This window comes from Macaca mulatta, chromosome 6, assembly GCF_049350105.2.
Source record: "Macaca mulatta isolate MMU2019108-1 chromosome 6, T2T-MMU8v2.0, whole genome shotgun sequence".
Classification (NCBI taxonomy): domain Eukaryota; kingdom Metazoa; phylum Chordata; class Mammalia; order Primates; family Cercopithecidae; genus Macaca; species Macaca mulatta.
The window spans coordinates 169490287-169502121 of record NC_133411.1 but is presented as its reverse complement, the minus strand read 5'-3'; the positions used below and the strand labels follow the sequence as shown (position 1 = coordinate 169502121).

Below are 11835 nucleotides of genomic sequence, written 5' to 3'. Positions count from 1 at the left end.
TTTTGTCATATAAGATAGTGTATTCACAGGGCCCCGAGGATTAGGATGTATCCTGGGGAGACAGAGGGTATTATTCACCCTACCACAGATATTATGGGAGCAGCAATAAGGAAAGTCTTTCTTGAAGAGGTAGCTGCTAGAGCTCATTCTCAAGTAGAGTAGACATTTGCCAGAGGAGGAGGGTGGCAGAGCCAAGTGTAGGGGCTGAATGGGGCAGGAAGCTGTAAGCAGAGAGAGGCCACTCTTAGCCCCAGGAAAATCACAAAGCATAGAAGCAGGAAGAAAAATCATTTTGTGCATAGGAGCAGTTGGCTGTTGGGTGTGGCAAGAGTAAGGCCAAGAATGGAGACCAAAGCAGAGCCAGACTGTAGCCCGAGTTGAGTGAGAAGCACTGTGAGAGGTGGAGACAGGAGTGATCTGGAGCCCTTTAAGTTGATCCTCAGAGTATAGAAAAAGAGGGACCCAGACTCCCCACTGTCTATGGCCTTATTCTAAAAATGATTCTCAGGATGCTAAAGGAGATCCCAAAAATAAACAGGGACAATCAAGAGAAAAACTCATGTCCTGAATTCAGAAATATGCAGACCCCAAACCAATGAGCAGCAGTGGTGTTTGCTGTTTACTTGCATTAGTCAGAAACTGTAACCATTGCTGTTGTTAGAAAAAGATGGTGTCTGAAAGGCTGAGAGCTTCATAGGGGCTCAGGGAGACTGTGTGCCACTACAGTGATGGCGATGGGATTGAGTCTTGTGGGTAGCGTGGAGTTCCCAGGTGTGTCTAATAGCACTCTGCTTGAGGCTGGCTCACAGCTGTAAGGAGACCACCTGCGGGAGGGGAAGCAGGGAAACAAGAAAGCCATTGTCCCCACTCCCATTCTCTCCCCAGCCCATGTGGCCACCTGTGTCCCCAGGATGCTGCAAGAACTGTTGCTTCTGCTTCAGGACAGGTTTTTCAGGGCATATCAGAGTGAAAAAGACATTTGAGATCATCTCACTGTGTCTCCAGAAAAAGAAAGTTAATGATTAAAAGGTCACAGGGTGAGATAAGGCACAGGCAAACCAGAATCTGCTTGGCAAATTCCCCAAAACAATAAAGAAATGAAGAAAGTTCATGGGGAGGGTCAGAATTCTATTCTGAGATAACAACTCATACACAGGACTCTGTTGATGCCTAATTAAAGCACAGCCCTACCGAACATGAAAACTCTCAAATGAGCACCATTCCACAGTTCTTGACCACATGTTTACTTTGATTTTGTAAAGGTGGTGTTTCTTATTTCCTCACCCAGAATACTCTGCCCTGGCCTTCCAGACCATCCAACACCTGCTGTGGCTCCAGGACCCCCTCAAGTCCTCCTTATCCATTCAGCCTTCTCGAGTTTTTCCCATGCTCTTTTCTTATTCCCTTAAAGGCCAGTGGCCCTTACTCTGTGCCATGTGTTTGCTCCTTAGTCATCTGGTTTATAATAGTACCTTCCCATAAATAGCTTCATGTCTGTAAGTTTCCTTTCTTCTGTTAGGTATGATGGCATTTGACCCAACCTCCTGGGCAAGGAAGCATCTTTGGCCACTGTAACATCCTCTATGTCTTTCATTTTTCTATACTTCTTGGAGCTGAGAGCATTTTAAAAATTAGGTTATTCTATTTTCACAATAACTCTATAGGGAAAGTATTATTACTATTTAACAGACAAGAACACTGAGGTTTAGTGAGCTCTGTAACAGGTGCTCACCTTACATAATCCTCAGATAATGGGTGTTGTTATCTCCTTTGCAGATAAGGAAACAGAGTTCAGTCTGTACCTGGTGCTGTTGCTGTGGGCTGTCACAGCATTCTAGGCTCTGCTATTGCACCTCCCAGACTGTATGTGATTTGTCCTTTTATGCCTTGCTCCCTAATTTGGAAACAAACTCCACAATGACAAGAACTAGTACTAACTTCTTGAATTAATCAATGTCAGACAGAGGGAGGGATGAATGGGTAAACAGAGATGGATGGATGGATGGATGGATGGATGGATGGATGGATGGATGGATGGGTGGATAAATGGATGGATGGGTAAGTATGTAGGTGGGTGGGTGGGTGGGTGGATGGATGGATAAATGGGTGATTATATGGAGTATATGGATGGATGGGTAGATGGGTGGGTAGACGGATGAATAGATAGATGAATGGATAGAAAAATGGATGAATAGAAGAATGAATGAATGGATAGATGGGTGGGTGGATGGAGGGACTGATGAATGGATAGATAGATGGGCGAGTAGATGGGTGGATGGATAGATGAATGTATACAAGAATCGATAGAAAAATGGATGGATAGATGGATGGGGGTGGGTTGGTGGGTGGAGGGATTGATGAATGGATAGATGGGTGAGTGGATGGGTGGATGGATGGGTGAATGGATAGATGAATCAATAGAAAAATTGATGAATGGAAGGATGGATGGATGGATGGATGGATGGATGGGTGGATATATGGGTGGGTGGATGGAAGGATGGATGGATGGACAGATGGGTGAGTAGATAGGTAGGTGGATAGATGGATGAATGGATAGATAAATGTATAGAACAATGGATGAATGGAAGGATGGATGGGTAGATGGGCATTAGATGGGATAAGAAGGGGGAGACTAGGGGACAGGTCTCAAGGCTCCCCACCCATGCACAAAAGTGTGCACCACAGAACAAAAAAGTACAAGTATTTCTTTATCTCTTTCCAGCCCCTATTTAACAAGGCTTAATTAAAAAAATAAGTAATCCTCATGCCAATCTCCTCTTGTAAAACAAACTTAATGCATATCAAGGGATTGAAATGTATATGAAGAACCACTTTAGAGCAACATGAACACATATACATACACCCAAACACACGCACACACACACGCACACACACACAGAGCTATGTTGTATGGAAGAAGGAGGGGCCTTCCAAAGCACACCCATTTCTAAGAATGTGTCAAGGGCTGGTTTAATTGACCAACTTTAGGACTTAGTGGAGATTCAACCTCATTCCTGGTTTTGCCTCCTCTCAGGTCACAGCATCTGGAACGGGACCTTGGAAGAACACCCTCCCTTCGATGTGCCAGATGCCAATGGCAGCTTCCTTCCCCGTGCCCTTGGGGGCTTCTACATGTTCCTCACAATGATCATCCTGCTCCAGGTAGGAAGCCCTCCCTAACTAGGGGCCCAATAAGATATGTGGCCAAAACCCCTACAACTTTGTAAAATAAAGAAAAACCAGTGCTGACCACTAGAAAGTACAAACTGGATTGAGATGAGGAAACGATCATCAGTTTCTTGTGCATCTTTGAAAGCATTCACATTTTGGGTGATTTAAGGACCTAGCCCTGTCTTGTAGAGGGGACTCTGCCCCCAGATAATAGCTGGAGGGAAATATTTATCAACTTTTCTATTTAAGAGTAAGATGACAGCAGTGACCCATATGTGCCTGTCCCTCTGCCAGAGCAGATAAAACACAAATGACCTAGGAACAAAAGAAGGTAAAGTAGCACAGTGAGCTACAGAGAACTCTCTGCCCCAACATTAAGAGAGAGAAACCACGAGTTAGTGTTTTAACATCTGATACATTGAGAAGGAAAAGAACAGAACTGGCCCAACATAGGACAGAAAAAAAAAAATAGAGCACCTACAAAATGTGAGGCAGTAATTGATGAAGAGATGAATTTTAAAATCTTTGTGTCTCTAAGAAAATACAATCTATGAAAAGATGAGGGAAGTTGTGGTTTTACTTTTGTGGAGCTCCATCTACCATTTCTTGTGGTATTGGAGGCTGTTTCACTGCTCTCTTATTGGTGAACATTTTCCACTCACCTTGCAGGGTAATCTATTTTAAATGTGAATTAAATCATAGCCCTCCTATGTACAGAATCCTCTCATGGTTTCATATCCACTCAAAGTGGAATCTGAAGTCCTTACTGTGGCTGATGAAGCCCTAAGTGATCTGGACCCTGACTCCCTCCCAGACCTCACCTCCTAGCCCTCTTCCCCTCCTCACTGACCTGCAAGGCCTGCTCCCTATTACTCCCCAAACGCCACCCCCACTGCCAGGCCTGTGCCTGGCTTTCTCCTCTGCTCAGAATGCTCCTCCCCCAGACAACTTCACAACTCACACCCTGGCTTCCTCATGTCTCTGTTCAAAGGTCATGGTTTACAAGCATCCCACCCAGTCATCAGTCTACCCTCTTTACTTTTCTTTATTCTTCCTCATGTGACTTACCACCACTCATATATATTTATTTGTTTGTTCTTTGTCACTGGAAGGCAAGTTCTTCAAAGCCAGGAATTATGTTCTGTTGACTCCCATTTCCAGGACTTAGAACAGCATCAAATGCACAACAAGCACTTGGTAAACACCAGGTATTGAATCGGTGGGGAGAAATTAACAATACGTCTGAATACCTGTAAAAGTGGGCAGCAGCCCTTGGTGGCACAGAGATCTGAAGGGAGTCAGGGGACTCTAAACAGAGATGCTAAGTCTCCCTCACTCCCTCCCAGCTCAGTCACAGACAACCAATGGTGAGTGCCTACCTTGTATCAGACATCCTTGGTCAAAGAAGACATCTGTTTTTCAGATTCCCCTAAGAACTCCAAGGGATGCATGAGGTCATTGACCGTTAATTTCACAGAAAGAGTCTGTCCTGTGAGCTGACCTCAACTTTCCATTAAATGCCTTTGCTACCTGCTAGTGAGGATCCCAAGGGAGGGAACCTGCCTGGTTTCTGACGTGGTAGAAACTCATCTCTTTTCAGGTGCTGATCCCCATCTCTTTGTACGTCTCCATTGAGCTGGTGAAGCTCGGGCAAGTGTTCTTCTTGAACAATGACCTTGACCTGTATGATGAAGAGACCGATTTATCCATTCAATGTCGAGCCCTCAATATCACGGAGGACTTGGGCCAGATCCAGTACATCTTCTCCGATAAGACGGGGACCCTGACGGAGAACAAGATGGTATTCCGACGTTGTACCATCATGGGCAGCGAGTATTCTCACCAAGAAAATGGTACGAGAGCTCCCAAGGGCTCCATCCCTCTTTCGAAAAGGAAATGCCCTGCTCTCCTCAGAAAAAGGAGATAAAAGACATTCTCCTGACTCTCTTAGAGGCTGTATGGCATTTCCACAAGTTGCTTCCTGTATCCCTGTGGTCTTCCTTGTCACAGATCAGGGCTGTTCCAATTACTTGTAAATTTTCATTTGTTTACAAAAGTTAGAAGTTATCTCATATGTGGTACCCCTCCAGTTGATCTTTGGTGCCAGACAAAGCACTTTATGAAACGAGATTTTTATCTGTCAGCAATGGATTGCAGACATTTCCCAATTGTGTGCCAGTCACCACAACCAAGGTTTGGAAATTTCTCAGGCCACCTTACCTGACATATCAGGGCAGGTCTGTGTCTAGGTGCATGGTCAGATTTAACACATCCTGAAGATACCTTCTATTCTAACAGATATCTTAGATTGCCACTGACGCAAAGTTTTGATTTAGGAGATAGGGCTATAAAATGCCTGAACTGTTACCTTGCATGGACTGAATATGACTCATAAAACTGACCTGATTCCTTCAGCTATCATCCGCCCAACTTTGTCCCCCACTCCAACACACACACACACACGCACACACACACACACACTTTCTAAGAAAAGAAATTCTTTTTTTCCCCAATACTTTAAGTTCTGCGATACATGTGCAAAACGTGCAGGTTTGTTGCATAGGTATACATGTGTCATGGTGTTTTGCTGCACCCACCAACCCATCACCTACATTAGGTATTTCTCCTAATGCTATCCCTCCCCTAGCCCCCCCCAACCTCCGGTAGGCTCCAGTGTGTGATGTTCCCCTCCCTGTGTGCATGTGTTCTCATTTTTCAACTCCCACCTATGAGAACATGCAGTGTTTGGTTTTGTGTCCTTGTGTTAGTTTGCTGATGGTTTCCAGCTTCATCCATGTCCCTGCAAAGGACATGAACTCATCCTTTTTATGGCTGCATAGTATTCCATGGTGTATATGTGCCACAATTTCTTTATCCAGTCTATCATTGATGGGCATTGGGGTTGGTTCCAAGTCTTTGCTATTGTGAATAGTGCTGCAATAAATATACATGTGCATGTGTCTTTATAGTAGAATGATTTATAATCCTTTGGGTATATACCCAGTAATGGGATTGCTGATCAAATCGTATTTCTAGCTCTAGATCCTTGAGGAATCATTGTGTTCCACAACAGTTGAACTAATTTACACTCCCACCAACAGTGTAAAAGCGTTCCTATTTCTCCACATCCTTTCCAGCATCTGTTGTGTCCTGACATTTTAATGATCACTATTCTAACTGGTGTGAGATGGTATCTCATTGTGGTTTTGATTTGCATTTCTCTAATGACCAGTAATGATGAGCTTTTTTTCATATGTTTGTTGGCCGCATAAATGTCTTCTTTTGAGAAGTGTCTGTTCATATCCTTCACCCACTTTTTAAAGAAGAGAAACTCTTTAAGAGGGCAGTATTCATTCTTTTGAGTATGAGAGATGGAGGAAGAGAAAGGTGGAGATAACATAAGCAGCCCTATCCGCTTTGCCTTGGTGATAGTGGACCATTTACATGGGAGCTTCTGATCTCTTTGTAATAATAAGAGCCTCATTACCAGTACTTACAGTATGCTAGTTATTTTAACACATTATATCATTAAATCTTCAAAACATCCCTATGAGTTAGAAACCTAGAAAAAAAAAAAACTCTGAGGAAATAAAGTGACAGGTTATGTCAAAGCTCAAAGTCACATAACTAGTAGGAAATCCACTAGAGTTTGAATCTGTGGGACTTAGTTGTACCCTTCTTTCTCCAGTCTTGGTAGTCCAGATGCCCAATTTTCCAGAGTAGCATAGACCCTTCCCATGCTCTTACCCCACCCCAAAGTCTAGGCTTTCCCCAACATAGTCCAGCCAAGGTACAACTAGTGCAATAACAGGACTCCTTTCTTGCAGCTAAGCGACTGGAGACCCCAAAGGAGCTGGACTCAGATGGTGAAGAGTGGACCCAATACCAATGCCTGTCCTTCCCAGCTAGATGGGCCCAGGATCCAGCAACTAGGAGAAGCCAAAAAGGTGCTCAGCCTCTGAGGAGGAGCCAGAGTGCCCGGGTGCCCATCCAGGGCCACTACCGGCAAAGGTCTATGGGGTACCGTGAAAGCTCACAGCCTCCTGTGGCCTTCAGCAGCTCCATAGTAAGTCCCTGACTTTCCCCTTTGAACTGCAAGTGTTCTGTGGGAAGAGATGGGAGGGGCGCTAGAATGTGAAAAAGGAAAAATTGTACAAACCCTGAAGAGCTTTCAAAATGGTGCTCTTGGTTTTGTGTATAGTCCACACATGTGTTTTGTTGGCATAGACAATTCTTAGTCATTAGAAATGTTCAATGTTTAGAAATCAGAGATCTTATGTAAGCATATAGATTTTTTTGCTTCTTTTAAAAATTGAATTATAAAAATTCTCCACACTAAGCCAGCATTTCCTCATGGCAACAATTGGCTTGAGTTGAGAGGTTCCTAACTCTTAGACTGGGCATGCCATCTTCAGCTCATCACTGCCCCCCACACACCTTCTCTATTTATGCAATCACTGAGGTGGGGGCAACTGCATACTCATTATGGATGTTTTAAAAATTATACTGTTAGTAGAAATTAGAAATATCAGTTATGCTTATGTTTCTATAAGGGAGAAAAACAACAGATAAGCCTGTAAGGTTCAAAGAAAAATGGGAGAATATACTTCTTGGTGATCAAAAATAAGTTTTAAATAGTTATGAAGCAAATAATATCTATGTCAAGATTACTCAGCCCATTTCATTCTCTTAACTAATTCCCTTCAGTCCCTATGGGCATTGCTGTTTGTGGCTTTGGTCTGGGGCTTTCTGCGTATGGTCCTTTCACATTTGATCCACTAGGACAGCCATCAGCAAATATCCAGGTAGCAAGCAAAGAAAACCAAGTTTCTCCCCAGAGATTACACAGCATTCCTTAGAAGTCAAGCCCAGACCAGGGCTTCTGCCCACTGTCCTACTCCTTTTTCCTCTGCATACACTCTTTCTCCAGGGAACATAAAAACACATCTGGAATCTCTGCACTTGCACAAGAGGCCACAGGGAGCCCCAGCAATCTTGAACAAGAGGTACATACTAAGAGATGGGACCTAAAATGTTAGCATCCCTTTATTAGAAAATTAGATAGTAAAAATAATCCTTTTGGCCAATTTTTTTCCAGTCTTTTATTTCCCCTATGAATACACACACACATAACTACATATATTTAACATTTTTTGTAATCATGGTACATATCAATTGTAGATGCTGGGATTTCTTTTTAACTTAACATGATATCGAAAACATTTTCCATGTTGCTACTTAGTATTCATAACCAAGAACTGTGTTTTCTGACAGTGTCAAAGAAGAAACACTGTGAGCCTGTGTTCTGGGTTGTTACTCATCTAACTTTGGATGAGTACAGAATTGAGTTCCCTCTCTTGGGTTATTGTCATGCACAGAAATGCAACATTAGCAAGGATAAGACAAGAACAGTGTGTTAAGATATATGACCTTCATGAATGCACAAGTGAAATGATCCATAGATGTCTTCTGGAAGAGTTTCATGTTGTTGTTTTTCCCTTTTTGATTTTCCCAAGTGACATAACAACAAGGTGTGCATATTGCTACATCCTTTTTAATTTTGTCCCCATAAATGTAACACACTTCCCCAAGCTCTTAAATATTTGTAAAATGACTTTAGTGAATTCTCATTAGGCACAGATTCTATGTGTCTTTGGCACCTTCCATTTCTAGATACCACAGGCATCCCACGTGCCTGAGAATGTCTCCCCTAGAATATGAGGGGGAGAAAAAGGAAGCTTTCCTTTGTGGATCTCAGTTGGGTCACATCAATTCACTGCCCCTTGTTCAGTCTGACAAGTCTCTGCAGCCCAGAAAAACTGCATCCCTGGACCAGGCAGTAAAATCTTGGATGCAGGGCTTTTAGCTAATGATCAGTGAGAGGGACACACTAACCCCAGAGCTATCTCCAGATCCTAGATGTCATTGTCCTGCCCTGGCTGGCAGTCCCAAAGGTAAGTTCTGACGAAGTTCATTCAGGAGCAGTAAGGAAGTTGGCACATGGGTTAAGTCCCAATTCTTGTTGCCTGGGGAAGGGAAGATGGTGACATGTTCTTCTTATGAACAGCTAAGTATACTCTTATGTAATCGGGTCACTTGAAAATCTGGGGTTAGTGGAACAATTGTATTTGTGAGTAGTTTTGAGGAAGGGCACTGGGTTCAGAGTTAGGAAATGGAGGTTCTGGTTTTAGCTCTGCTACTGGCTTGCTGGGTAACCTTAAGCAACATGTTAAACCTCCTTCTATGTCTTTTTCACCACCTGAAAATAATTTCCTTATAATTCTCACTAGGCTGTTGTAAAGATCAAATAAGATAATGTTTTGCTGACCTGCAAGCTAACTTCCAGCTATGAATTAGGCACATGTGGGGTCTAATGTGTCAAGTTTTCATCTCAGCTACCCCATGTACTAGCTCTGTGACTTTGGTGGGCTTGCTGAAATGGAAGCCTCAACCTACCCATTGTTAAAATGAAGATAATCGTTCTGGCTCATGAGTTTATTCTGAGGATTTAATTCTTAAAATTATGTGTTCTAGACAGATGCCTAATGGAAGTTTTAAATGATCTTTCTAAAGGGAAGCTGTCTTCCTTGAACAAATGTTCACATATCTGATGTCATGAAGAGAAAATGGGGAGTTTCCATAAAATACAATTGTTGAACTCTCTCCCCTGAGATCCTGGTGTATTTGGTCTAGGCTGAGTACTGAGCACTTTTGTTTTAATTTCTGATGATTGTAGGGAGCAGCCACGATGGGGACCCTCCATAAGCAGGCCATCACCCCACCAGGAAAGAGTCTTCACTTGGCTCAAATTGGCACTTTCTACAGCTTGGGAGGCATTTGCTGAAGAGAGTGAAGTATGCAGTCTTTCAGGACTCTAAAGACTCTCATGCTTACCCATCAAACACCTCTAGCTGGTATCAGATCCTTGAAGTCATCCCTAGAGAGCTCCTGCGGCAGCCCCAGGTGGCTGTCTCGGTGCCTACCCCCACCCACTCCTGGCAGACTCTCTGCACTTGTCCCCTTCCACATGCCTTCTGTGCCTTCCTGCACCTGCCCATCTGGCACCCAGTCTGTTCTGACCATCTCTTGGAACCACCAGTTCTTTACCTTCTCTTAGCGAACTCAGTCAAAATTTGCCTCTGAAACCCCCAGGGAGCATTCCACCACCTTCTAAAGAAGCCAGTTGTTGGTTTCCTTGGCCCTTTGCTCTAAACCAAAAATAAGAATCAATAAAAAACAGCAACAACAGAAGCTGTTTTTTTTTTCTTTAACTACAAAAAAACAAACCATCAGTGATTATCGCCTAATTGCCTGCAATAAAATCTGTGGCTTTAAGGTGGGGGTAATATAAAAACGGTGAGTTGAGTCCCAAGCCAATGTTTAATAGTACTGGCAGATGGAAAATGAAATATTTTTTTTTTTCTCCTTGTCTGTAAGCAGCCAAGATTTGAGCAGAGTCTTTGTTTAAAAATGCCACTTGCAGAATGTTTCTCAGCACCATCAGACCAAAGAATATCTTCCTAATCATAAAATTTGTATTAGGGCCAGTTAGGCTCCTCCAAACTTCCACACTGCTTTCCTCTGTGGACATCCCCCCACCCCACCCCCCTTCCAAAGAGAATGCAACAGAGAGGAGCGAAGGAGGTGTCATTGGACCTCTGCCTCCTTTCACTAATCTTGGTCTGCCTTTCTTTCTTTGGAAGAAATTTATGCAGCACTCCCAGTCTGCTCCAAATTGGTGGGACAGCCCACATAGACACACTCCCACTGTAAGGTTAGATAAGAGTCCTGATTTAATTAGCCAAGTACACAGAATCTTTCTGGAAGTGATGTGATCACACAGGGCAGGAAGCAGTGAAGCCTATCTGTACTCCCCTTGTCCCCCAGTGTCCCAAATCAGGGTAGGGAGGACCCAGCCTCAGTGACATTGTTCACAAGAGGTGGGAACTGGCAAGATCTGGAAAACTCCCTTCTTGCTTCACCACTGAGTTTTTTCCTTTGGGCTTATGCCCTATTTGGGAAAAGCTTTCCCTAATAATCCATGTGTTCTGATTTAAGTGAGCATTTACTAACATTGGACTTTCCCAGTTCTTGATTCAAACTAAATGTCGTTAAGGCCAGAGCCTTAGACATCACTGCCCTAAACAGCGTTAGCCTCCAGCTCCGCAGCAACCAGGGATATGTTTCCATAATAGTCATAGCCCACAGGGTTACGTAATTGAAAGGAACCAAAGGCTGATGGCAGGAAGTAAGTGTCCCTCCCTCCTCTCTTCCCACCACCTCAGGCACAACCATGATTAGCAGCTTGTGTGTGTCCTTCCCAAAGGTGTACAGAAACAGACAAGTATGGCATATACACAAGCACATTCTTTACCACAAGTGGAAGCATACCGTACCCACTGTTTTGGACTGTGCTGCTTTAACCTAATGAATTTTAAAGAATATTTCCTATGTGTAGACAGACAGGTAGACATTCAGAAGAGAGCTGTCTCATCTTTTTTTTTTTAATGACTACTATAATTAGTTGGATGGTTGAGCCATCATCTGTTTATATATGTGTTTCTCTACAGTATTCTTAGAGCATAATTGCTAAATTGGCCAGTATGTGCATTTTTTATTTTGGTTGATTCTTCCCAAGACATTGTACCAGTTGAGACACTCATC

General features: G+C 43.3%; 1 protein-coding gene across 5 annotated transcripts in view; it reads left to right on the top strand.

Annotated features, from left to right (window-relative positions):
• The window catches only part of ATP10B (ATPase phospholipid transporting 10B (putative)), a 360064-nt gene that overhangs the window by 287274 nt on the left and 60955 nt on the right, over positions 1–11835 (top strand). For all 5 annotated transcript variants that reach the window (XM_077937417.1, XM_028849890.2, XM_077937418.1 and 2 more), the window contains 3 exons: positions 3035–3162; positions 4772–5024; positions 6999–7237. In XM_077937417.1, coding sequence (XP_077793543.1) covers positions 3035–3162; positions 4772–5024; positions 6999–7237 — 620 coding nt within the window. The remainder of the gene's footprint in view (positions 1–3034; positions 3163–4771; positions 5025–6998; positions 7238–11835) is intronic.